The 27,745-nt window shown below is 33.3% G+C and overlaps 1 protein-coding gene across 50 annotated transcripts; it reads right to left on the minus strand.

The window, feature by feature from the left end:
• Positions 1-10,290: 10,290 nt before the first annotated feature.
• On the minus strand, positions 10,291-27,473 carry LOC114295552 (pentatricopeptide repeat-containing protein At4g18975, chloroplastic). Of its 50 annotated transcripts, XM_082892303.1 has the most exons (11): positions 27,262-27,320; positions 27,107-27,140; positions 25,133-25,183; positions 24,977-25,045; positions 24,692-24,762; positions 24,346-24,403; positions 23,921-24,010; positions 23,337-23,421; positions 23,134-23,240; positions 22,945-23,003; positions 10,291-11,549 (listed from the first exon to the last, which is right to left on the minus strand). In XM_082892303.1, the coding sequence occupies exon 11, from the start codon at positions 11,457-11,459 to the stop codon at positions 10,542-10,544; it is 918 nt and encodes a 305-aa protein (XP_082748429.1). In that variant the 5' UTR covers positions 11,460-11,549; positions 22,945-23,003; positions 23,134-23,240; positions 23,337-23,421; positions 23,921-24,010; positions 24,346-24,403; positions 24,692-24,762; positions 24,977-25,045; positions 25,133-25,183; positions 27,107-27,140; positions 27,262-27,320; the 3' UTR covers positions 10,291-10,541. The 50 variants fall into 50 exon arrangements, 43 of the variants coding, with proteins under 43 accessions (XP_082748429.1, XP_082748445.1, XP_082748432.1 ...); XM_082892319.1 differs by lacking the exons at positions 24,977-25,045; positions 25,133-25,183 and adding an exon at positions 12,072-12,120 and having other exon boundaries at positions 27,262-27,355; XM_082892306.1 differs by lacking the exon at positions 23,337-23,421 and adding an exon at positions 12,072-12,120 and having other exon boundaries at positions 24,977-25,183; positions 27,262-27,340.
• Positions 27,474-27,745: the final 272 nt, after the last annotated feature.

Raw genomic sequence — 27,745 nt, forward strand, 5'->3', positions numbered from 1 at the left:
GACCCAAGTTCTGTTGGAAAAAAATGGTTTTATGGTGATTTTAATGTGAAATTAAAATATGCCCCAATTATCGGTTGAGGTGGGATCAAATGGGTTTCGACTCTTTGTAACAAGATCTTTACATTACAAAAAGAATGGCAAAAAATCATTAAGAATTGAATGAGAGAAATTGTCTCATAAAGTTGGTTTCATGAATGAGATGTTAGAAATAGTGTATAATTACCTATCCCACATTGATTGTAGATGAAAGTATTGATGGATATTTAAACTTTAAAATTTTAATAAGGGTATGAGCCCTTTGGGGCATTCAATGTTTTTTGAAGGAATGGAGTTATGAATGCTTCAAGGATTTGCTTAGGCCAAAATAATGATCCAAGTTAGTTATACAAAAATGGACAAGCGTGCACGCGTCGCCTACCTGGACTGGACCGAGACCGGGACCAGGTCCGAGTCCGGGTCCGTGGATCGTAGGACTTGGGCTTAAGGCTTAAGGCTTAAGGCTTAAGGCTTGCTGGATTGAGTTAGATTTAGGCTGAACTGGATTAGTGGTCTACTAACCTAATAGCTAAGTCTGTTAGGTGGTTGCAGATATACACATGTGTATATAGAGTGTGTGATTTGTTGCCAACTTTCATGGTTAGGAGGCTTCTCTTTTTTTCTCCATTATGTATAAAAGGAGGCCATCTTCTTTGCTCTCATATTATGGTTAGTCTACTATAATATTATTCTTCTTGTGTGAGAGAGTGTTACTATTGTCAGTTCGTCGAAACTAAACAGTGTGTTCTAACCATCATATTTTAGGAAACAGACATCGAAATACCTCACACAGGCTTCAGTTTACATTTTTTTCTTGTTATGTATTTCTGTTCATCTATTTGTAATCTCCAACATGATTGCTTGTTCTATATTTTTCGATTTAATTAAATATGAATTTATTTATTTTATTTAAACACACAATTTATATAACAATCTTAAAATAAATTTTATATTTTTCATTAAATTGGACAAATAAATTCATAATAATTTGTATTAGATTAATTTTCCCGCTGTATGAGTTCTCTACTTTACCTTTGTTAATTCGCCTGCAAATATGGAAAGTACAAAATATCAGCACGTGTCCCAATTATATCAGTTCCCAAGACGTACTACTTATTCTGGCCACTTGCTATGACACTACCATGTGAACTGTACAGGTTTCCTCGTTTTTTTGTTTTTTGTTTTGGAACTCTACATACTACAGTCTACAGTATAGCTTGATCTGGGATAATTTATCAAAATTAAAAGTGAAAAATTTATTAAAAAAGGCAAAAAAAAATTCATATTATTTGAGAGAAATTTGTGAAAAAAAATATGGAGGGCAAAATTATTATTCTGCCTTTAGAATTCAACTACTAAAAGTCAAAAAAAAGTCAACAAATATAGAATAGTTTTTTAGCTTTTATTACATATCTTTTTGTAAAAAGTCAAAAAATTATCCTAAACATATATCTTTTTTTTTTTTACTTTTTTAGCTAAAAAAATTAAAAAGTGCACTTATATAACATATCCGAAACAAAAAAATAAAAATAAAATTGAAAAGAAAATGAAAAAAAGGCCGAATTATACTTTTCAATTTTTACCTTAATTTTACTTTAATATCTCGCTTTTTAATTATAACGATTAATTCTTTAAACTTCTACTTTCTGTCATCACACCATTTAAAATTATAATAAACCTATATATATAAGCAAATGTAGTGGAAGCTGATAGACTCTCAATTATTTAATCCTAATGAGATGGCACTTCTTCCTCTCTGACCCTGTTTTTTCTAGCCAAAATAGAGGAAAGAAAAAAATTCACATGAAAAAACATATATTTATCACTCTAGATAAATTAAAAATTTTAAAACTCTCATATCACCTCTTTCCCTCATCTCAATGAAAGTACCCTCATTTTTCACATGACTTCTTCTCTCATGTCTCTCTTCCCTTCTTATATACAGTTACATTTTTGTTTCAATCTTACACAACTTCTCACAAAAAAATAAAAAATATGACTGTATCTCTCTTCCAAGAAACTTACCCTTATTTGTCACCATCACCTCCGTGGTCATTTCATAAGAAAGTTATTGGTACTACTTAGATGGTCATTCCGTAAGAAAATTAGAGATTGGCATATATGATACAACAAAGGTTGTCATTACTTTATTTTATTTATTTTTTAAGCCCCTTTCCAAGTTTTTGAGTTATATGTTTCACTTATTATATAAACAAATCAATTGCTTTACATAGAATTTTTGTGTGTTTGTATTCCACATCAATAAAGTAATCTGTCAATTTTTTTTGTATATATTTTTCTTTTTCTTATATTTGAGAAAATTTAGTACATTTTAAAAGTTACAATAGTGTTGAAGTTCAAACAATACACTCCTAAGTCACAAGGAGAACAAACAACAATAAATGGAAAGGATAATTAAGAATTACTGAAATGATCAAATAGATAGCTTTTAAGGAATTAGAAGGTTTTTACTGTGAGGAGGAAATTTTAATTTGGAAGCACATATGGCCAATTTGAGTCTTAAAACAATATGTCAACAAGAATCTTATCAAAGACTCCTTTGTAAAGAGGACACTTTTGTTTTTGTTGCCCTTTTCTTTCTTTTCATTTTTGTTTTTGCTTTTTTTTTTGTGTATAACTAGAATCTTGAATCATACAAATGGTGTATATGAGATGGAGAGTACTGGCGATGTGTTCTCTCTCTTTTATCCAATCTCTTTTCCATTTGAGTGTTCACTATTGTTAATTGTACTTCAATTTTTTTTGGCACAATTTTTTCTTAGTCCAATAGATATAAGCATACCATTGTTTTTTCTTTCTTGCTAAAGTTTTAGCTTGAGGTTGTGTGAGACAAATGGTTAGAACATTAATCTTAGATAATAAAAAATAATTAAAAAAAAAACTAAAGACCAAATAAGAAAGACAAAATTACTTATATTAATGTGTGATTTTGGTACATATGAAAAAATAAAAATAAAATATTTATAAGATGTTCAGTCTCTTCCTTTTCTTTTATATTCTTATATATTATAAAAATGTAGTATGGAACATAAAAGGCCTCCAAACCCTTAATACTAACTCTTAATCACTTTCTTTCCTACTGGTATTCTCTCAAGTCCCCTTTACTAATTTTCCTAATTTCTATTTTTTTTTTAAATAAACATAACAAAAAAAATCGGATATATAAACAAATAAAGTTAACAAATTTGATCTATCTGACTTCCGTTAAAATCTTTCTTAATTAACAAATTTGATCCTAGCTGTTCAATTAAAATCTTTATTTTACCTCTCAATATCTAATTTTAAATTTTATTTTTTTTAAAGTCTATTTGAACAAATTTAATTTGAAAATTTGAATTTTTTTTTATTTGAATTTTTATTTTTTTACAAGAGCTTCAAATGTTTAACAGAAATTTTCAATTTTAAAATTTTTAAATATATATATATATTTGGCATAAAATGATAAAAAAAATTAAAAACCCACAAATATTTATAACCACATATATATATAAATAAATAATATATATAAACCTATAACAAATATAGATAGATAGATTTATGGCATTCAGTTTATTATTAATTCTTTTTAGCATATATATGTTTTAAACAGTAGGGTCATTGAAAAATATCTTATTTATTGTTAGTATTATTTCATTAGTTAGAAATCAAGTTTATTATTTCAAGAAAAATAGATGAGTTGAATGATAATAACATTTTGTGAATATTTGCTTTTTGAATTATTGTCTTTACTTTTGAAATTTGAGAAGATGATCTTTATTCATTAAAATTATAATTTTGTGATAGAACTTAGAACTTAATGCATTATTAAAAAATTTGTACAATATTAAATCAGTTCCGTACATAGCACGGTTCACCACTAGTTTAAAATAATACAATTGTACAAAGTAAATTTGTGTAAAAATTATAAAGTAAAATGTATGATTTGACCTTCCACTAATACCCCTATAACGTGTTTGCATGACCTTCACATGAACACGACTGAACACTTTCTATACAAATTTCACATTAAAACTCATTGAATTCTAAAGACTGTAATTGATGAAATTAAAAAAATGAAGAATCAAAATAATATTAGAATAAATTAGGGTGAAACAGGCCCCTTTTTTTTCTTTTTTTTTTTATACAATTACAATGTATTATAATGCTATCCTTCATCACCGAACAAAAATATAAAAACTAATGGGTGGTTTGCTAACCTTTTTTTTCTTATTTTTTGTTTTTGTTTTCGTTTTTATTTTTTTGAAAACTGAAAATAAAAATTTGTTCGGTATATTGTTTATGTTTTTAAAAAAATAAAATTAATTTTAAAATTTTCAAAATTTCTAAAAACACAACCAAATGTATTTTGACTTATTTTTAAAATAAGTTTTCACTTTCTTCTCTTACTCACTTGCCGTTGACTACCACCACCCACTGCTAGTAGCAACTCTAGAAATTTTTTTCAAGGTAGTTATTAAAAAGGTTTTTTTGGTGAAAACCCTCTTATTGGATTTTTTTTAGTGTAAAAGATAGCCCAAAATATTTTACTTTCTAAATCCCTTGAGTAACAAACGTGCCCTCAATGAAAGACGGAGTAATACTTTCTTTTTTTTTTTTTTCTTTCTAAACAATCTTACCCTAGTATATATCTTAGAGATTTTGAATTAAATCTATATGCATGATTGAAGCGAAGCAATCGTTGCTTTCCAAACAGAGATCACTACTCACGCGAAAGTGTGTGATTCACGATGCAACTTTATTCACGTGTAGAGGTCATCTATAGACTTCGTTTTTGCTGAGTGTTCATCGAGTTTGATAGTGTTGATCGAGTTTTAGATATTCATTTCATCACTATTCGAGTTTGTGGAACTTTCTTTAAATATGTTGAATTTGTTGCGAGTAAATTTTTAATTAATTTGTTGAGTTTGGTGATTGTTGTTGATTTACTGTTGATTTGTTTGTGAACTTGTAGTGAAGGAAATCGTAAAGTTTCTTTCAGTTCATACTCTGTTTTTTTATTTATTACTGATACTCTGTTCAAGAAGACAATAAAGTTTTTACTTTAGTAATCAGTAACATATTATTGTAAATCAAAGTAAAATATTATTGTAAAACATAGTAAAATGTTATTGTCAAACAAAATAAAATATTACTATTTACGTTAATTTTGACAGTAATTTTTTTTTTAAAAAGAAAATCATAATCAACTTGGATCTTATTTTATAATTCTTGATAAAAAGATTCTAAAAATATTAATTTTATTAAAATCGATATTTAGATTAAAAGTTATATCATTTTAAAATTTAAATTATTAAATTAATTACTAAGAATATTTTGATAATAGTGGTATATGCTAAACTTTTTAAATATGTATTTGTCCTTAATGTATTAAAATTTTATTATAAGGGTGGTTTTGATTAAATCCTCCTATTAAAAAATTTAAACTTAATAAATATACCTAATTTAGACTTTTCAAATCACACATACAAGAATAAAATAAAATAAAATGATAAAATGAGAATCTTTTCTAGTGAAGTTTGGTTTCTCTATGATTAATTTGACAATTTATAAAATAAGTTTTTAAGGCACAAGATTTGAGTCAAGAAATAAAATACATAGATACATATTTTATGTTGGATTATTGTTTTAAAAAATTATATATAATAGAGAGAATAAATGGTTACATTTTTTATCATATTTTATTCATCATATCATGTATTAGCACTACATAGTAACAAGCATGAATGGTGACATTTATTAAACTAATACGATTTTGATATATAAAATAATAAATAAATTATGATAATAAAAGTTGATAATCTTAAAATTATTGTTTTAAGAACTCGTGGGTTATGAATTGGGTATTCAATAGCGTAAATCATCTCCTCTTTGCAGATGGCTGTTTCATTTTTCAAACCTTTGAGTTATCCCATATATAGTGTTTACGATGGTTCTTGAATGCCTTTTGCTCACAGACAGAACTTCGTATTAATTTTGAACAAATTAGAAATTTTCCCGAGCCCAAATATGTTGGAATCTGACAAACAGAGTCTACAATCAATTTTATGTGTTAAAGTTGGGACTCATTTGGGCATTTATTTAGGAGCCAAGTTGGGTTTTCGGCCGATCAAAAGGGGTTATTTTCAATTCAATTTTAGAAAAAATAACAACTAAGCTACAATGGAAATGTAAGATGTTGAACGTTGCAGGGAGAGGAGGTTTGGTTAGACATGTGCTATATTTGATATCGGTGTACTTAATGTCGGTATTTCGAATGCCAATTTTTTTTTTGAGCAAAATTTCTAAAATAATTAGAAATTTCCTATGGAATTCCAATGGTGAGCGAGGTATCTCTTGGAAAAAAATGGATGTATTTATGCGTCCCAAAAGATTGGGGTGGATTGGGTTTTAGGGATTTAACGTGTTTCAATCAAGCTCTACTTGCAAAACAGGCATGGAGGTTGATTTCTAATCCAAATGGGTTATTGTCACGGATATTATTGAGTAAGTACTGTCATAGACAATCTCTCCTTAATGTTCTTTTGAGTTCCACTGCTTCTTGGGGGTGGCGGAGGATCATATGGGATAAGGATCTACTAAAGTCGGGTCTTTGTTGGATAGTGGGGAATGGGCAACAAATTAGGCCTTTCGAAGATCAATGGATTCCTTCTATGCTCAACCCTTGCGAGGAAAGGAAATTACTCAACTTCTTACGGATATGCGGGTTGAACATTTTATTGACTGGGATCACGGCTGTTGGAGGGAAAATTTGCTACGATTGTTCTTCCTAGTAGACTGTTCTCGAGTTATTATGTTGATTCACATACTCAATTATCCTTGTAAAGACAAACTAGTCTGGAGGCCAGTTAAAAACGATGTTTATTCTATAAAATCTAGGTATAAACAGGCCTTGATTCGTACTTATCTTATGCTTTATAGGACTTGTTCTACTCAAGGGGTATGGAAGAAGTTACGGAATATAGGTTTACGTTCAAAATGGACTGTCTTCATTTGGAAATGTCTTCATAGAATTCTTCCTGTACAATAGGAATTAAAAAAACGTGGAGTCCAAGTTAGCACTAGATGCGCTAGATGTCACAATGATGAGGAGACAATTGAACATGTATTTTTTGAATATGAGTGGGCACAAAGAGTATGGAGGGGCTTGCCTTTGGGTCTGGATTTTAGAATTGGTGTACCAGTATCTTTTTTTCAATGGTTTACTGGTTGGATTGAACAAGTCCATGACACTCAAATTGTTATCCAATCAGTTGCCATTCTATGTGCCATATGGGTACAAAGAAATCAGGTGGTTTCCAGCACATTGTCCCGAATGTTGATAACACCCGAGAGGAGGCCAGGAAACTCTTTGATATATCCTCATGTCTTAATAAAATAGTCAATGGAACTTGCTCTACTTCTGAAAATAATCCAGGCACTACCACATCTAACCTTTGTATTTTGCAGAATGTTATAGACACCAACAGTGCATTTGATTCTTGGCATTTCGTCATTGATGGCTCATGGACATCACCAACCGACCACGCTGGAATCGCATGGATTTGCTTGGACAACCAGCAACAGTTGATTAAAAGGCAGGCTGTGATGAAGCCATCCTTATCACATGCCTTATACAACGAGATTCGAAACATATAAATGTGTACACAGACTGTCAAGTACTGGTTCAGATGCTTCAACAGCAACGATGTCAGGAGGATTGGCAAGTTATTACTTTTGTTCATCATATTTTAGCTTGTGTAAAATGTTTGAATTATGTATGTATTCGTAAAGTTGACAGAAATGTTATTCAACTAGCACATAATCTGGCCAAAAATATAACTATTAATACTTAAGGTATAATATATAGATGGTTGTTTCGTTCTCACAAAAAAATAAATAAATAAAAAAAATGGAGCGAGTGTTCAACAAATTCAGTGGGTTATGAATTGGGTATCAATAGAATGGAGTGAATGTTCGATTGGGTGTTCAATGAAGTGCAATAGGTATTCAAACTTAGAGACTAAACATTTTAACATACATATATTACTAATTTATTAAACAAAAAAAACAAAAAAAAATAGGGTGTTCAATTGCATACCCTACCTATAGGGTAGAGTTGCCCTTGGCCACATCGGTAGGTAGCAAACTTTGATCAATCTATGGCGACGCTTCGAAGAGTGGGTGGTCACCATTGTCATCTTCAATCACTTCGTGACATCCTTTTGATCACATCATAATCTCCAATGACATTGACCACTAATTCTAGTGGACACCTCCGATCACCCACCAATAACTTTTACAGATAAAATAAAAAAATAAAAAAAACCTCATCTAACATAATTCTATTTTTATTTGTATTTATTTTTTTTTTAAAAATTATACACCAAACAAGTTTTCTATTTTTATTTGTATTTATTTTTTTTTAAAAAATTATACACCAAACAAATTTTCTAAGATCATCTCCAACGCTTCACCAAACTTGACATCAAATTTAAAATTTGATGAAAAAGTCACTTTTTTGAGCTTCAACGGTTTCACCAAATCGAGATCAAATCGAGAATTCACCAAACCTTTCACCAAAATGAGAACAGGCGCAGCATTTCACCAAATCATTGTTCTTGACCGTTGGGGGAGACCAACCGGTCGACCAGCAGGTTGACCGGCCGGTTGACCAACCGATCGACTACTAAAGGGTTCAAACAGTTCAAAAAAAAGTTCAAACAGTTAAAAAAAAAAATTTTTTGCCTTACCGATCGACCGGCCGGTCGACCAACCTGTCGTCCCGGAAAAAGGTTCAAACAGTTCACAGAAAAGGTTCAAACAATTCAACAAAAAAAAAATTTGCCTTCACCCAATCTAAGTAAAAAAGTGACTTTTTTCTCATTCTGATACGGAGGGCTCCAATGGTTCATCAAATCAAATTTTCATCAAATCTGTGCCGGGACAACCGGCTGGTCGACCGGTGAAGGCAAATTTTTTTTTTTTTGAATTGTTTGAACCTTTTCTGTGAACTGTCTGAACCTTTTTCCGGGTCGACCGGTAAAGCAAATTTTTTTTTTTTTTTTTTAACTGTTTGAACTTTTTTTTAAAACTGTTTGAACCCTTTAGTGGTCAACCGGTTGTTCAACCGGCCGGTCAACCGGCAGGTCGACCGGTTGGTCTCCCCCAACGGTCAGGAACAGTGATTTGGTGAAATGCTGCGCCTGTTCTCGTTTTGGTGAAAGGTTTGGTAAATTCTCGATTTGATATCGATTTGGTGAAACCGTTGGAGCTCAAAAAAGTGACTTTTTCACCAAATTTTAAATTTGATGCCAGGTTTGGTGAAGCGTTGGAGATGGTCTAATATTGGCCCTATTTGGTAGAACTTATTTCCAGCTTATTTTAGGTTTTAGCTTAATTTAAGCTATTTTAATGTGTTTAGTTCAACTTAACAATACAGCTTATAGCTTTTTGTAAGTCAAAAATCAATTTATTCTTTGAGTGGGGGAGAAGAAGCTTAATTTATAAGTCAAAAATCTACTTATGTTCATAGCTATAAGCTGTTAAGTTATGAGTTATAATCACTTTTCCACAGCTCTACCAAACGGAGCCATTGTTATTTACGAAAATAAATGAAAACATGCTTCTTATTTTTTGTACACCATACTTAATTTTTATTATTATTATTTTGAAAGGTTGCAAATGTACTTGGCTCATCACCGAAATTTTGTTATATAGCAAATTAAAGCTATTGGTTAATTATCCTTCTTCTCTCCCCTAAAAACAAATGCTACCATTTGTTCTTTTATCGCTCAAAAAAACAAAAAATCAAAAAATAAAAAATAGACATCTTTGAATTTTTGTCCTCTCCAGCCAAGGAACGGAACTTAGCTGATCACCAAAATTTTGTAATCTATAGCAATTTTTAATGTCATTTGTTAATTTATTTATTTGTTTTAAAGTAAGCTCAATTCATTATTTTATTGGATATTGGATGGGTGGTTGAAAGAGTAGAGTATAAATTACTCGAGTCATTCATTAGTGATGGAAAAATTAAATAAGTTAAAAACGAATCAAGGATAAAATTCAAATTTGTCATATTTTTTAATGCATGGCAAATATGATATAAACAGACAAAACCAACCAAAGGTAATTTCAACATACATTTTACAAAATCCTGACTGATTCCAAAATTTCTCAAAAGAAATATCATAGTTTCAAGATTTTAAAGTTACGTTTAGATCATGAATTTGTATAAAAATTTAGAGAACAAAAGAAAAAAATAAGTAAAATAAAAATAAAATATAAGTTCAATTTTTTCTTCATTTTTCTTTCTCTTTTCAAATCCATAATGAAAATACAGCACAAATAATAGTCCACTTGGGTACTAACCTAAAACCATCCCACTACTAATGGCCTAGCACAGCACCACTCTCTCTCTCTCTCTCTCTCATGCAATTTTTGCAATGAAAATATGTCAAGAAGAAAATCACTGATTACATGTTGGAGGCATACTTTCTCCAACATTATTTTTTCTTTTTCTTGGAAACATTCCTAGATTTCTTGAGCTTTCCTGTCTCAGAAAATAGACTCTTGTACTTCTCCAATACCCGATCCCTGTCTTCAATTAACCCTAACATCTCATACGCGTTTGCAACTTTCTTCACCACCTTCTTCTCCGGGGGTTTACGATCAAAAGCTTCCAGACCCTTGAAAAGCTTTACAAGATTCTCCAACCTGTTGTTTCGATAATATACAGATATCATAAGATCACACAACTGCCAAGGTACTGAATGCAAATCACTACCAATTTTCTTCACCCAAAACTCGTGTGCTTCTTCAACCCGGTGGTCCATATCTAATGCTCGTATTAACTGTCCATACGTCCTCATTGTGGTTCCCTGTCCTTTGCTTAGCATCCATTTTATAACCTGAACAACTCTATGCCATTGTTGCTCTTTCTCAAGAGCAAGCAACACATTCTTGAGGGAACCAATTGGGAAATTCTGCTCCCATGCAACCCACGCATCGAGTGCACCGTAGACAGCTTCTTTACTATCCTCAACATCAAGAAGGGTTCCAACTAGAAAACTGATCTTATCCTTTCTCGACACATTCTCTCCAATTTGGGGCCTCCGAACTCCTCCCGGACATGTGACTTTCGTTTGATCCTCCAGTGATGACACTGTGCTCGCATCATTTTGGTTGCAAGTATGAGCATGCACCGCCATACTGTAGCTTTGAGTCTGAACTCTGAACATTCCAAGTTGAGTATTTCTGCTAACTAGTTTAGCCATTCCAGTTGATCTCAGTATTAGGGCTTGAATTTCACTTTCATTGTATTGGTTAGGGACTTGAGTTTGTGCCAAGGAATGAAAACTAGGACTCCAGCTCTGCAATCTGACTATTCCGAGTAGAGTGACTCGGCTAACCAGTTTAGCCATTCCAGTTAATCTTGATATTGTCACCAATCTAAGCCTCAATACTAATATAGAAAGGTGGATATCAGGATACACAAGGCAACAAGGAATGCCCTGAAACAAGACTCAAGATTAGTAGCAGTCGTTGAAAGTTTATGTATATGAACTTCAAAGTCACAAACATCATCAAAACGTACCACCAGAACGAATTCTTGTGAAACAATATATTTTTATTTTGAAAATTACTCAGGATAATTTGCAACTTAATTTAAATGTCATTTACAGTATCCAATCTCAATAATCTACTACCTCAACAAGGTTTTAAAAAAATAAATAAAAAAAGACGAAGCTGGAAACAGTAGAAATTCTGATTTTTTTTTTTACAGCCTTGGTAAATAGCATGAGACTGATTTATCTACAGAAGCATTTAAATATTTTCTCAAACTTGACAGATGACATAGCCAGAAATTGAAATTACGCAATAATCTCCTCATGGTCATCATTGAACTATGAGGAAACCCACAAACATTAACAAGATTAAGAAAATATCCAGCCCCCACCCAAAAATTAAAAATTAAAAATTGTTGCGATATTAAAATAAAATAAAATAAAATAAAATAAACTAGGGTTAATTACCAGGCCTCCCTTGATATTTCTGAAATTACACTATCCTCCCTCACTTTACCTGACAATATACACAAACCCCCCTCCATTAACTTAGCCCCAAACAATGTTAAATTTTGGACTAAATGGAAAAAATACTCTTAAATTAAAAAACACATAACCGATAAAAATCTATTTTTTAATCCTCTCACCAATGCAGGAACCTTCTATTCAAATGGCATTTCTTATTAAGAAACATGATTATGTGCTGCCAAGTAAGAAACTTGTAAGAATTCGCTACTAAGATAGAAACCTCTCAAACATATAAATCTCATAGAAATAAAAGAAAAGCAACTCAAACTTGTTCTAGTTGTTTCCATTTATATAATATTTATTTATACTTAATAAGACAATTTGTAGTTGACATTAATCTCTAATATTCATTCATATTTCAATATATATATTACAACTAAGCAGCAAAAAATAATTGTTAGAATATCTTTATATATCTAATAAATAAATATATACACGCTCCCATAGGCACTCAACCTAAGAAACTTCTATATGCCCTTGCTCCTCGACTGCCACTCCCGCTTTTGCTCCATCCCCAATTAAGCCCCTAACCAAACACTTATATTCTCTCCCTCTCTCCTCTTCAGCCTACCAAAATCCACACTGTGAACCACCAACAACCCAGCAGAACTTCCCTCCCCCCTTCGTATCCTTTTTCTTCATCACGTCTACTATGGATCCACCATAAAAGATCTGTAAGAGACTTCCCATCATCAAACTCATTCAAGTTCCTAATCTTACTCCAAGCACCATCTTTGCACAAATCCACCGAAGGCATAAACAAATCCCTTCCATCCTTCAACTCCCTCCCTTGGCAAGGCCTACAAGATCCAATCAAGTGAAGCAAACCAAAGACCAATGTCCCTCTTATTAGCGCACAAAACTCCCATCACTCTGTTCTCCCTTGTCAAAACTTCTGCAAACAAGTATATTCCCCTCTCACATGCCACCATGTTTGAGCTAAATGAATCTCCATTGCCAAGAGTGTTGATCCAATGGCAACAAGGTGGGTGTCACCATAAGCCAACCCCATCAGCTTTGTTGAATAACATGTTGCAAACATACTCCTACTAGGCATTTACAAATCAAGTAATTAAAAAGCCAAGACCTAGGCAACAATAAAAAACCAAATGTAGACAAGCACAGGCATTTCATTGGTAGACTTTACAAACCCAATAATTAAAATCAATAACAAACCATACTCCTACCAAGCATTTCATTGAACACCCTTGGCCCCAACACCACATATTTTACACCCCTTGGCATCAACAAGAAGTTGACAATAGCAAACAAACAAACAAACAAAAAAAATAATGTATAAAACTAGCTTTCAATTTCTCCCTCTATCAAATATAATGCCTTTTTAGGGGAGACGATAATCTACAAAGAACAAAGAACAAATGAAAACCCAAGAGCTTTGACGAGGTCATAATATAACAAAAATTGTAGTGAATGAAAAACACGGTCGATCAGTGAGAAACATTGAGCCTCATTCCTTGATCAGCATCTTACATCGTCATTGAGTTGTCATGAGGCTATGGTGGTGGTGGTGGTTATGTGGCTATGGTAGTGGAGAGAATAAAGAGGGCAAAGAGATACATTTGTTCAACCCATTAAATAACCCAATTTATTTCAATTAATTCCAACTCAGATTCAGAGAGAATCAAATTCCAAACTTTTCCCAACTCACATTTAAGACAAAACCCAATTCCACAACCTAAAACTAATATTTTGTCAATTTTTTAGGTTCTCTCAATCAAAACACTAATTTTTCAATTGAAATCACAATAAAAACCCATTTTTTTGTTTTTGTTTTTGTTTTTGTTTTGAAATCCCCAAATCAAAAACCGAGTTTGAATATCTAATCCTAATTCAAGGAGGGGGAGCGCTATTCTTCACCAGTCTATCTGTCGTGAGTTTCGTCTCTTCCATCATTCTCTCTCTATGGTGGTTGCGGGTCCTGTCATGAGGCTATGGTGGTGGTGGTGGTGGTGGTGGTTATGTGGCTATGGTAGTGGAAAGAATAAAGAGGGCAAAGAGATGGAGGTGTTTCATTGTGTGTTGGTAGAGAGGTATTTAGTTATGCTTGCAAAGGTAGTTTTGGTATTTAAACACTAAAAATGCCAACATCATAATTTTCTGTTAGTTGTCCAATGACAACATAATAGAGGGAAGGGGTGTTATATTATCTAGTAAAGTAAGGCAAGGAAGTGTAATTTCAAAAACCTCAAGTTAGGTCTTCTAATTGTTAGCTATGAAACACGGATACGGATATAGATACGGACACAGACACGACATCACAACATGACACTTAGATTCTGACACGACATTTTTTTAAAAATTAGGACAAGGACACGTATAAATACATATATATTATAAATCCATAGAAGAAAAAGAAAACATTATTTCAATCAAATTAGGGGTAAAACACAAATAAAAATTTAATAACAATCACATTACCCACAAGCATTCACAACAATTTGCATATCAATCACATTGCTATAAATTTTATTATTATTATTATTATTATTATTATTATTATAACAAGCAGGCTAGTAAACAAGAGAATAAGAACTGTCAATGCCCAATACAAGTAACAATGCCAAAAAACTAACGATATCCACAATAGATATGGAGAATAGACAGATGACCTATGAGAAAGCAGTGGACTTAACAAAAACATAGGAGCCTTTAGAGCCTCTTCTATGTTTGGGAAAAAATAAATAAACAAGTTAATTTACAGTGTGCTTCACAAAAAAGAGAGAAAGAACAGAGAGGAGAAATTAGACTAAGTCAATCCAAAAAAAATATGAGAGAGAGAGAGAGAGAGTCTAGGGTTGTGACCCAGAATGTCCTACTCTTTCAGTGTGTCCATCAACGTGTCCTAGCATATGTCCCACAACATGTGTAAACAGAAAAATAAAACAAAAAATTCAAACACTCTGAGGAGTGTGTTAAGAGTGTGTCCGAACGTGTCTATGTACCAGACATATCGAACACAGATTAGTGAGGTTAGGAGTAGTGTCTATGCTTCATAGATTGTCAAGTACCATAAAGGAGGCATGCGTAATTAGCCTGAATAAATATCACTCCAATGCAACAGCAACAACAGCAGCAAATAAGGAGGACGATATAGGAAAGAAAATTCAACATATCCCAAATAAAAGTACAAAGAAAAAATTACAACTCCACAAGGCTATTAAAAAAAATCCTTAAAAAGTCAACCTATCCCTTCCATCTCACTTTATATGACATAAAACCCAACAATCAATATCCAGAAATTAATATCCTTCATTATATGCTCAATCCTGCTTTTTTGTCCTCCCCTTCCCCCCAACTGCACCACCACAATACTAGAAGGATATGAAAATATACTTGAAGTCACATATGCTTTCCAGACAATTTCTTCCCAAGAAGTATTCCCATATCTAGGTAAAACAAGGATAAAGTATTATACTTTATAGTTTCCTCCTAAAACCAAACTCACATAGTTCGAACAACTGTTGAAACATAAGTCTATCATTCAAAAAGGTTGGTTAATTAATTACTCACATTTTCCACCATTGCAAGATGATATACTAACTTTCGCATTACTCTTGAATTATTGGCCATGGCTTTCCAGGATATCTCTATGGATGGTTGGATGACCATGTGGCTGAGGGAAACCCTATGGAAATACAGTAGGCACTGAATTGGCTAGAGTCCACCAAAGGCGGAGGAAGAGAGAGGTAAGGCAACCATAGAGGATGGAGAGAGGGTAGAAGTGAAGAGCTTGACGCTATTGTCTAAAGGGTAGGAGAAGGCTAAAATGCTCATTGCATGGAGGCCTCCTAATACAAATAGCCAAACCATGGGAGGTCAATTGAACCAAAAATAGGTGGCTTTATTCCCTTTGTTCGATAGAATAGAGGTATCTTAACTACCTCTAAATCCTAAAATCACCCCTTGGGGTTCGTATCATAGGATGGATAGTGGATAGGTACAATACGTCCCTTTGGAGGTGTCAAAGAAGTTCAATGTTAGGTATGATTCAGCCTTCGAAACATCACATGTTCTTGAAAAATGCCTTTCTAAAATGATACAAGTGTGAGCCAACTTGAGAGAGAGAGAGAGTTGGCAAAGGCACCTAGACAGGCCCTTGGACTCTAGGCTCCTTCAAACCACGAATTCTCTGGGAGATCCCAAGCAAGGAACACAGGCCCTACTCCAAACTTAGATAGCGATGGTCAAGTGCTTCGGACTGGAGATTGAAGCACCACTTGATGGGGTTGTAGGCAACCCAGGCAGATTGAGTGAGTATTACATAGAAGCGCTAGCCTATTGTAGACATGAAGGTGATGGCACACTCGAGTAGAGTGGTTGACCAAACCAAGTGTTACCCGATCAACATTGATATTATTGTTGCTTCTATTCTATCCAATAATATAGTGTTGACATGTGAACACTATCTAAATGTTCTAGTAAAGCCACAAACAAGTATGCAACTTTATAGAAGAATAAGTTTCTTATACTATGAAAAGCATTGCACTATCTTCGGGAAAGATCGTGCTACAAGAAAAAAATCTTTTTGTTGAAGATGTCTTGGAGGAGGTGAATAGGAATAAGTCAAAATTTGGGTGTTGATTTTGAAGAAATGAAACATTTCTTACCAAATGCTTCCACTAATGACGAAGGAAATAATAATAGAGCAAGGAAGAGGAAGAATAGTAGTAACAGTTTGAATGTTTCCAACAAAGTAGCCATGATATTATTGGTCCCAAGACTGAAAAAGCAATTGATAAGTTCAATTGAGCTCTTGGCATAGATTTGGATAAAGCATTGAAGGGCAAAACAATGAGTAGCTTCACAAGCTTTCAAATTAGGTGCGTTCATAAACCTAATTGACCCACTTAACCCAACCCGAAATTACCATCAACGAACAATATCGTGAAGTGACACAGTCAGCTGCAGATTGAAATAAAATTAAAAATCAGATTGTCAATCGGGTGTTAGGTTTGATAAAATATCACCTGTATAATCCGATCTAACCGAAGAATTAAGAAATATATTTCAGAACTAGCATATACACAATATCAAAGGTTCATGAGACAACACCTTGGCTACTCTTATCCTTTAAGGGATCATTTCATAACCTCGTGGGTTCGTTGAGATTACCCTTATCTCTCAAGCATTATCACTTATCAAATTCACAGCTCTCTCTTATGAATGACGAGAAACTTCTCTCACCTCCCTAGTTTCCTCTCCATGAGCTTCGATAGTGTTATTCTTCGAAGATGAGGTGCAAAAATATTGATCCATTATCAATGTTGTTGGCCATGTTTGGTTTGTATTTGTGAAACAATTTTTGAAAAATAATTTTCTGGAAAGAGTTTACAAAATTTGAAAATTTGTTTGGTTGTATGTTTTGAAAATAGTTTTGAATTTTTTGAAGTTTGGGATGATTTAATTTATCTTTATTTTTATTTTTCTTTTTTTGTAGTTGAATAGATTGGTGTGAGAGAAAAAGTGATTGATTTATGTGTAGGATGTGAGAGGAGAGAGGAGAGAACAAGTGATTGATGTGTAGTAGAGAAAGAAGTGATTTAAATTTTTTTTTTTTTCAAAAAATTTCAACCAAAGAAATTTTTGAAATTTTTTTTCAAAAATGGTCTCTGATGAGACAAACCAAACAAGGCCGTTATTTTTCAAAGATGAGGTAATGGTTCCCTGATTTCACTTATCGATCATTGATTTCACCCCATGTTGATCAACCATAAAGCCCATTGTAGACAATGATGTGCAGAGTAGGGGATGGTTGTTGTGATGTTAGAAAGTGGAAGTGGGGGGGTTGTTGAGGATGTTCTATTGTCTACTGGGATTTGGATAGATGATTGAGAGACTAGGGTTAGGGTTTAGGAAAGATGGGATTGTTGACAAGGGTTGTGGTGGGAATGAGAGAAAAACATGGCAGATTGTTTCAAATTCCGACGGACAATCTCCAGACTGACGATGATCGGTCTCAAACATTTATTAAGTTGAAATCAAGTGGACTATCTTCCAACCAAACATGATCGGTTTGGGTGACGGGTATGTGATGAACCCGACCCAATCTGACCCATGAGCACTCCTATTTCAAATCTATTAAGGTTGAGTGCCATAGAGCCATGCTTGCTATAGCTTGTGGTCACTTCTTCACTTTTGAAGATCATGAGAAAAAAGGATTTGTGAAGAACTCACTTAATGGAAATTTGTGATGCCCATTACTTTGGTGTATTGATTCATTATATATATTTCCTAGTGGCTACTTCTAATTAGCTTTTTTGATGTTATCATTAAAGTGTTGGATCATTGCAACTTTAATAAAGTTAGCAAGTGATGTTTAACTTTGGTATCCGTAGTATGTGCATGCTACACTTTCTTATTGATATGATCTTACTTTAAATGGCAACATGAAAGTTTTGATGCAATAATTGCTTGAATTATGCTTCTATTTCTCTAAAAATGTGTAAATGCTTTTGAACTTACTCCAATATCTTGTTATTAACTAGGCATGGCATTAGTTCACCCCATAGTTTATTACTTCAATTGATAGGGGGGGATTAGATTGTGATTGGCGTGACATTTGGAGCTTCACACTTGAAGAACTCCCACCTTTTTGTTAGACCTTTATATGGCCTCTTTGTACATATCTTTTGGTTTGTTCTTAGAGATGTATATTTTTGTACTCATGTTTCTGAATGGCCTAGTGCGGACCTTAATACTGTGTGATGTACCATCTGTATAATTCATGTTGGATAGGGAGGTTGAGCTCATAGCCACTATGCTCAGCTTCCACTTGCACACACCTCACTTATTATTCCTATTATTGTATGTTTTGTTGAGTTTAGGCCTTTGGAAGCACCAGCAACTAGCATTTCAAATTTTTTATGCATTGCCGCATTTACAATAACCAAAAAAAAGGATGTGGATATAGGGTCATGACAGAGAAGCTGGTATTCATAGGTAAGATGTGAACTGGTTCATGGCTATAGATGCAGCTCATGGTTGTCCTCTTTGTTAGCTAAATCTAACGTAAGGACGATCTCCTGCAAATTCACAAAATTTGGGGACTTCGGGGGTTTGCAACTATAGATGCAAACCAATCCAGATGTTGCCATGTGTCAAGCTTGCTGACACAAAGAAGATTTGCTGGTATTTGAGAAGTTCATGGCTGTAGAGACCTAGAAATTTTTTCTTTTAGTTATATTATTATAGATATATGTATGTTTATATATGAGTTGGGTACACATAAATGGCAAGCTATGGATCATGCGGTTGAGTTCATATATTAATTTTAATATAATATGCATGATTTGCTGGCCAAGTTATGTGGGACCCATGGGCATGGTGGGACCCAAGACTTATTATTGAGAAGTAAATGATGTTGAAGTGATAAAATATTTTTCAGGAATTCATTTCATGAATTCAAGGCTTAAAATGGCATTTGTGGTGGCCAAGTTGTGTTGAAACCAGTTTGGATTAATTCAATTCATATATCCTACAATGAACAATCTAGGCTCATTTCCCCCCCCCCCCCCCCCCCTCCTTCCAATAAATGAATAATAATAATAATAACATGAACTCCACTGCACTAAACCCGCTTCCCAAATAGATAGATCGATAGAGAGAGAGAGAGAGACATGTTAACAGTTAAAAACCTTCGATTCAGTCCACAATATGAATGAACCAGAGCAGCTGAAAAATGTGGAAACTAGTGAACCAATATTAAAGTTTTAAGACAGCTCTAATCTATGCATGGAATTAGATTTTGTTTACATGGAACTAATATTTTTTTTATTTGTTTACAGTGAGAATTAAACTAATATTATGATGACATATCATATGGCAACCAACTTTTGGTCACTATAGCATTACTGATAAAATTTTGAGTGTTTTTCAGTCAATAATTTTCTCCATACTATTGCGAAAAGGGTTGCTGCATTGTAGAGAAACAATGAGCAATACTAGGCAACTTAATGTTGTCCTTGTGCAGATATCTTTGAAGGATGGGAGCTGCTTATGAACTTGATTGAACTATATAGTTGTTGTTATTCAAACTAGGGCAGCCCATCTGTCGCTACATTGGTTCAACCACCAACATATGGCTCTTCTTAACTCCCATCATTTAACTACACGCATGCTTAATTATATTCATTTTTTTTCTAGGTAGGGTAAATTACAAATACACCCCCTGAGGTTTGCTTAAAGTACAGATTGCTCCTGTGGTTTGGAGAATTACAAATACCCCTTGTTAGAAACTTTTATTTAACAGAATTAACTAAAAAAATGAAATTCATAATTGCTCTCCTATACAATAATAAAATTATCTAAATTATTAATTGAAATATATTTCTAATATCATTAAAAATCGTTAATTGACTTGACGATTTATTAATAAAAGGGACGATTTGTTATGAAATTAGAAACCTCAGGAGGTGAAATGTAATTTCTAGAACCATAAGGAGCGATTCGTATTTTAATCAAACCTCAAGAGGTGTATTTGTAATTTATCCTTTTTTCTAATATCTAAATCCTATTGATTAGGGTTTAGGGTTTAGGGATTTAAGAATTAGGGGTTTAGGATTTAGGGGGGTCGCAGTATTGGATGTGGGTGTGTCCAAGTGTCAAACCTTCTTAAACCCAAAATATTAGGATATTGGCCTATTGGTATATGCATCCAAAAGTTGACAAGAAGTTCTCTTAACTGTCAAATGTGAGTTTCTTTTTCTTCAAATATCATAAAAACTAGAGGAACCACCCATCTAATTTGGGTACATGTGTCAGTCACATCCCATACCATTTCCCTTGTTATATTTGGTGGACACGGTTACGCAAAGAGGAATTGAAGCATCCATGTAATACTGCGTCTAGGTTGTAGGTAAATCTAAACAGAGGAAAACATATGATCATGTCTAGTTTCATAGGTAAATTTAAACATAGGGTTTCAAATATACAAATCGCTCTAGGGTGTTCTCTCCGTAGCATCCTACTGTCTACGAGAGAATTTTCCTTCATGCAAAACCTTGTTCCCTTGCATGTTTGGCTTGCATCATACATAGGGATTTTTAGTAGATAGTTATGGCTAGACATTTCATGGTGGAAGAGACATCAGGTGGGTTTCAATGTTTGTCCTTACAAAGGATGAAGAGGATGAAAAGTGGCAAAACCACTAAGGCCTTGGGAGGGGCATGTGCCTCTCAATTTGTCAAAAATTACCTTCTAGTCTTCGGTATTGAAAATGCTTTTCAATTTTTTCCACTCAAACTATATATATGTTCCTTCAATTTTTTCATTCTTCTTGCAATAAATATGAAACATCATTGATTAGAAGCAAGACATAGATAAATCTAAGCATTTCCTTCATTATGAGTATTTTATTGGAATTTCCTATTTTTATTTTCATTTCTTATTATTTGGAAGTTACATAGATTTATGAAGCACAGGTGTGGGTATAGATACTTATATAGAAAAACCTTAAAAAAGTAAGACACAGGTACGCCAAGATATGTCGGTAAATTTTTGTATATATATATATTTTTTAATGATTTGTGAAAATCTTTCAATTCAAGCCCTTGCAAATCTTTCACTTCAAGTATATAACATATAGAAAAATAACTATACCTGTGTATTTGTGGAAATCAACTAATCAAATAACAATTACAAAAACATCAAGATTATGAAAGTAACACTTATGAACCCTAATCTGTGTTACATGGACTCGACACCTTGGGCGAAGTACCCGTGTCGACACGACACGACACGACACGGGTACGGGTGCAGGTGTGGGATCTGTGTCGAATTCGCCTGTTCTCTCTCGGACATGACTCTTTACAAATAGCAAAAGACATGAAAGAGGAGAGAACAAGAGAGAACCTGGTCGCCTGTCGAAGCGGTGAAGACATCAGTCGCCGACTTTGATCCCTTTGGTCGCTACTTCGACAACTTCGACATGCTCGATGCTCGATCTCCATCTCCTGCTCTGTCTTCTCTCTCGTCTCTCGATCTATTGATCTCTCTTCCTCTCCTCTCGTCTCTCGATCTCCCTCTACTCTCTCTCTCTCTCTTCTTCTATCTGACTTCTCTCTTCTTTCTTCTCCTCTCTCTGTTCTATTTTCTTCTTTAATAGTATTATTTTCTTCTTTCTTCTCCTTTCTTCTCTCGATCTCCCGCTATTTTTTTCTCTTTGTTCTCTCTGTTCTATTTTCTTCTCTTCTTCTTTATATTATATTAGTATATAATATAAATTACATTACTATAATAATATATAATATTATTCATATCATATAATATTATTTATCCATTATTCATATTACATTTACATTAACATATAGTATAAATTACATTAATATAATAATATATAATATTATTCATCCAAAAAAATTTATATATTATAATATATCATAAATAATATAATTTTTATGTCTAAAATAAAAATAACTTATTTTATCATATATAATATAATTTATTTTATATCTAAAATAATTTTTATAATTTTTATTTGTTATTTATATAATATAACTCATCTTCATATCATAAATATATATATTTTTTTAAACTATTTAACGTATCCCCATACTCGTATCCAAATTTGGATACATATCCACGTATCCTTAATTTTTAATTTTGAAGTGTCCGACCCCTAGATACGCACCCGCACCCGATACCCGTACCCGAGTCCATGTAACATAGACCCTAATATCTAATTGTTTCTTTCATTTTAGTCTTCTTATTAAATTTATTAGTTTTATTTTATTTTATGTAATTTTGATTGTATACAACAGGAAGCAAAGGAGGATAATAGTTAGTTACGAATTACCTGAAAGTTTTCGAAGATGACTACAGAAGAATAAAGGGCTTCAATGCATCAAATTCCAGCTGCAGATGAAAGAAAAAAAAAACGAATATATACATATATATATAGATAGATGAAAAAAATATAAAAACAGATCGAAAAACATGGAGAATGGAAAAAGAGGGAGAGAGTCAAATAGAAGAGGAAGCTTACCTGAATCTCAAGGTGTCGGAGCTGTCGGATGGTTGTTGCCGCTGAGAAGATAAACGAAAACATGAAGGAATATCGATCCAATAGTGTCATGAAGACCCTCCTACATGCTAAAGACATTATGCATCAGCCACTACAATGAATTTAACATTGCAGTCCAGGTTCCACGTGTATTTAACATTGCAGTCCAACTAAGTGATTGGAACCTGGGGGTTTGCAGGTCGGTGCAGAGGTTGACCACAGTATAGCAAATTGAAAACGTAAAAGAGCAAATATGACCCTATGGGGCTTCTGTAATGAACATTGGTCAGGGAAAGCAGACTGTAAGATTTATTGCAAGTTCCCAAGAAAATTATTTCATATTTTCATTTTGTTATCAATCTCACTCCAAGATGTCCCGGTTTTCTCCATTTTGGTTTTATTCATTTAATTATTTATTTGTGCTTTATAAGGTCAATGCCAACAACCTCACCATGACCTTTCCAAACTACATGGAGACAGTTGCATAAAACTTCACTCAAACTAAGTTCAGAACAATGCTTTTCTAAATCTATCCTCACAAGTCATGACGGGTATTGACAACAAAACTTTATTTAAAACAAACCCTCGTGTGTTAAACTCATGACTAGCCAATTCAAGGCCATTTCTACCTATGAGAATGTCACTTGCAATTCTTTCCCCAAGTCTAGTCAAACAAGAGAACTTGCATAAATAGGTCACTGATTACTGAAAATTGCATATATATCATAACAATATCCAGAAACCATCCATAACTTTCTTGCAAACTTACTTGTCAATTAAGTCATACGCTTCGTATCTCATTTCATCCGGTATTTTGGGCCAGGGTATGTCTCTGTTAATGATGTTGTCAAAAAATTTGCTGCAACAAAACATGACCCATCAGTAAAGATATTTAACCTGTATGCCATAGTCAACAAAATTAGACAACCGAAAACTTATACCCATATCAGGCTCGACAATTTTGATTTAAGTAGTCGGGCATCAAAATAAATATATATACAAACATTTATGTATGCATATTATTCATTTAAATACATCAACAATCACTTAGCTGTTGGACTACGATCTAGGACAGCTCGATGTTACATCATTTTGTCAAGTGAAAGAAAAATACATTGGTTCATAAAATAAAATAAATAACTGCGGAAATTTTAAGAAACCAAGAGGTTGAGTATTTGAAACAACAACAATCACCTGCGAAAGATGTCTCCTATGGTATGCCAATCCGTGCTCCTTCCAGACAACAAATCACCTGCTCCAAACAATTACAAAGGTAAATATTAAAGAGAGAAACAAGCAACCAAAATAATCAGATTTACTCATTTGATCAACCATTCCATTGTCAATACTATGACCACCTCATTTATAAATTAGTTAAGCAGTTGGGATCTTATTATTTCTTCTTTTGGTTACTCGCCATGAAGTAAATTGAATTATTTTCCTGGTTAAATTACTAAGAAAAGGCCTTCCATCTAGGTTTCAAACCTCGAACATGGCCTCTTAAGCACCACATTCAATTTAGAAGTGTTAGATCAATTACCACAGTGCATTATGCCATCAATTCACAGGTCAGAAATGCCATCAATTTGCGATAGTGCACAATGTACTCAACTGCATTGATGAACATAGCACCAATTAAAGCACATAAGAGAATATCAAACTTCAACAACGACGTACATATTTTTTCACATGGTAGCTGTGGCTAATTATCCTATGCACTACCATCCTTTGTGCCTCCTAAAAGAAACCTAGGTTCTTAAATTACATGTCTGATATATCATATGCCTTTTCCAATTTATATCTATAAAATGCTAACTGGACTTACATGTAGAAGAGCATTTGCATTCATAGGCTTCAATACATTAAGCTCAAAAATGGAAATGTCATCCACCCACTGTAGTTACAACATGGTTTCTCACTACTGAGGTCTCCAATTGATGTTTATCACCTAAGAAAACTAGAATAAGACAGTAAACCTTACTTGAGCGCAAACCATAGTAATGGCCTCACATTGAGTAGGGTTCACTTTCCCCTGAAATAGAGCGCTCAAACAAAATAAGATATATCAGGTGGAGGAATAGGACTTCAATTCTGAAGCAGTGTACAAACTAATGTCTTAATCCAGATTAACTTGATTCTTTAGATTCTAAATTCTCTCTCCACAATTCTAGATTAAAGTTTACTCTTATGTCATCAACTAAAATTGTACAGTCTACAAATAATACGATATCCTCTTGAATTATGTTCCTAATAGATTCATTTATAACTAATGCAAAAAAATAAGAACTTAGTACTGATTTTTTATATAAACCTATTAATATTAGAAATTCACATGTTTCTCCTTTGTTTAACCAATAGTTACAACTAAGTTATACATATAATTACATCAACATATCTAACTAATACTCCTTTATTTTCCAAAACTGTCCACATTATATCTATCTAGCAGCTCATAATGCTATCTAGGAAACCTATCATATACCTTATCTAAACCAATAATCACAATATAAGGTCCTACGAATTCAAAAAATTTCATATCTCATGACAATTTGTCAACTTTACTACATATTTTTAATGTAGGGTTACACCAGGAATCTACTTTAAGCCCTTATCTTTTTGCTTTAGTTATGGATGAGTTGACGAGAAATATTTAGGATGATGTACCATGGTGTATGCTTTTTGCAGATAATATCGTGTTAGTGGATGAAACTAGAGAATGAGTTAACACAAAGTTGGAGATTTGGAGAGAAGCGCTTGAATCTAAAGGATTTCGGATAAGTAGAATTAAGACAAAATACATAGAGTGTAAATTTATTAACAGTAACAATGAAAACAGAGGAGAAGTAAAGATTGAGAACCAAGAAGTACCTAAGAGCGAACATTTTCGTTATTTAGAATCGATTATCACAACAGCGAGAGAGATTGATGCGGATGTGGTTTATAGAATTAAAGCAAGATGGCTTAAGTGGAGAAGTGCGTCTGGGTACTGTGCGATAAACGAGTACCCACTAGACTAAAAATAAAGTTCTATAGAACGGCTATTAGACCAGCAATATTGTATGGGATGAAGTGTTGGGCAACCAAGAAATAACATGTAGATAGATGAGTGTTGCTGAGATGATGGTGCTAAGGTGAATGTGTGGCAAGATTAAAAAAGACAAAATTAGAAATGAGTATATCCGGAAATGGGTAGGAATAGCACTAATAGAAGATAAGTTGAGAGCAAATAGATTGAAATGGTTTGATCATATTCAACAAAAACCAACAAATGCAGTTGTGAAGAGATGCGATGCAGTGAGCATAGATGGAAGTGTTGGAGGCTGAGGTAGACCAAGATTGACATTGGCTAGTGTAGTAAATAGAAATATAAATCTACTTAATTCGACTAACGAATGGCCTTTGATAGAGCTGCGTAGGGAAGAAGAATTCATGTAGCCGACCCTGATGAGGCTTAAGGCTTGGTTTAATTTGGTTTGGTGGCATTTTCTCAGGAACAAAACAGAGGCAAAAACTATAAATATCATAAGAAAAATGTAGACAGCATAAAACTCCCATCTTAATTTTCATTCTAAGGGACTAAAACAGAGACAAAGAATAAAACTCAATTTCTTCAATTCTAGTTTCCAACAATTTCTAAGCAGATAAACAGAGGCAAAACGGAGAAATATGATCAGACAAAACAAAAACATGCTGAATTTTCAGGCTTAGGAAGCAAAAAAATAATAATAATAATAATAATAATAATATCGAAATGAAGAAATAAAATTGAAATGCAATCATCGAATAATAGAAATCATCAAATTTGAATTTTGCAACGGTCATCCGTCGATCCAAACCATAGGAGCAGATTCAAATCGCAAAATAAGAAGAAACGAAGGAAGATAGAAACCGAGAGAACTTCCGAGAGCGAGTACCGAGAGAGAGAGAGAGAGAGAGAGAGAGAGAGAGAGAGTACCTTCAATGATCGAGTTCGAAAGAATCGGGAAAAGCTGATTGTGTTTTTAGAATATAAGAAACAGAGAGAGCACAAGATTGAGAAGAACATCAAGGACAGAGAGAACGAGATTGAGGTACAGAGAGAGAGAGAGAGAGAGAGAGAGATAATCATACCAGTGTGAGACCGAGACAGACAGCGAGAACGCATGCGAGAGAGAGAGAGAGAGAGAGAGAGAACGATCATTGTGAAGGGCTAGGGCAAATATAAGGAAAAGGGGAAAATATAGAAGAAAATAAGAAATAAATCAGCTATTTGCGACTGATACTCAGGTTGTCACAAATTATACGGTAGGAGAAGGCCATTTTTCTAATAATGAGTGTTTCCTGAGGCTTTTCCCAAACTAATATCTACTAAGTTATTTTTCAAACTAAAGTCTAGTTTGGCCGAATTTTTCAGAATGAGCTGAAGCATATTTACAAAACACGCTTTTAGCATATTTGTGGCCCAGGCGCACGAAATAAATAAAATCATAAAAGTGTAGTTACAAAACACGCTTTTAATTAAGAAAACAATGTTCCTATTAGCGTTTTCATCTGTAAGTAATAGCGTTATTTCTAACCACGCCTTTAAAAAAATTTTGCTTTTAAAAAAAAGCGT

The sequence above is a fragment of the Camellia sinensis genome, chromosome 10 (assembly GCF_055761805.1).
Source record: "Camellia sinensis isolate YWXY chromosome 10, ASM5576180v1, whole genome shotgun sequence".
NCBI lineage: Eukaryota > Viridiplantae > Streptophyta > Magnoliopsida > Ericales > Theaceae > Camellia > Camellia sinensis.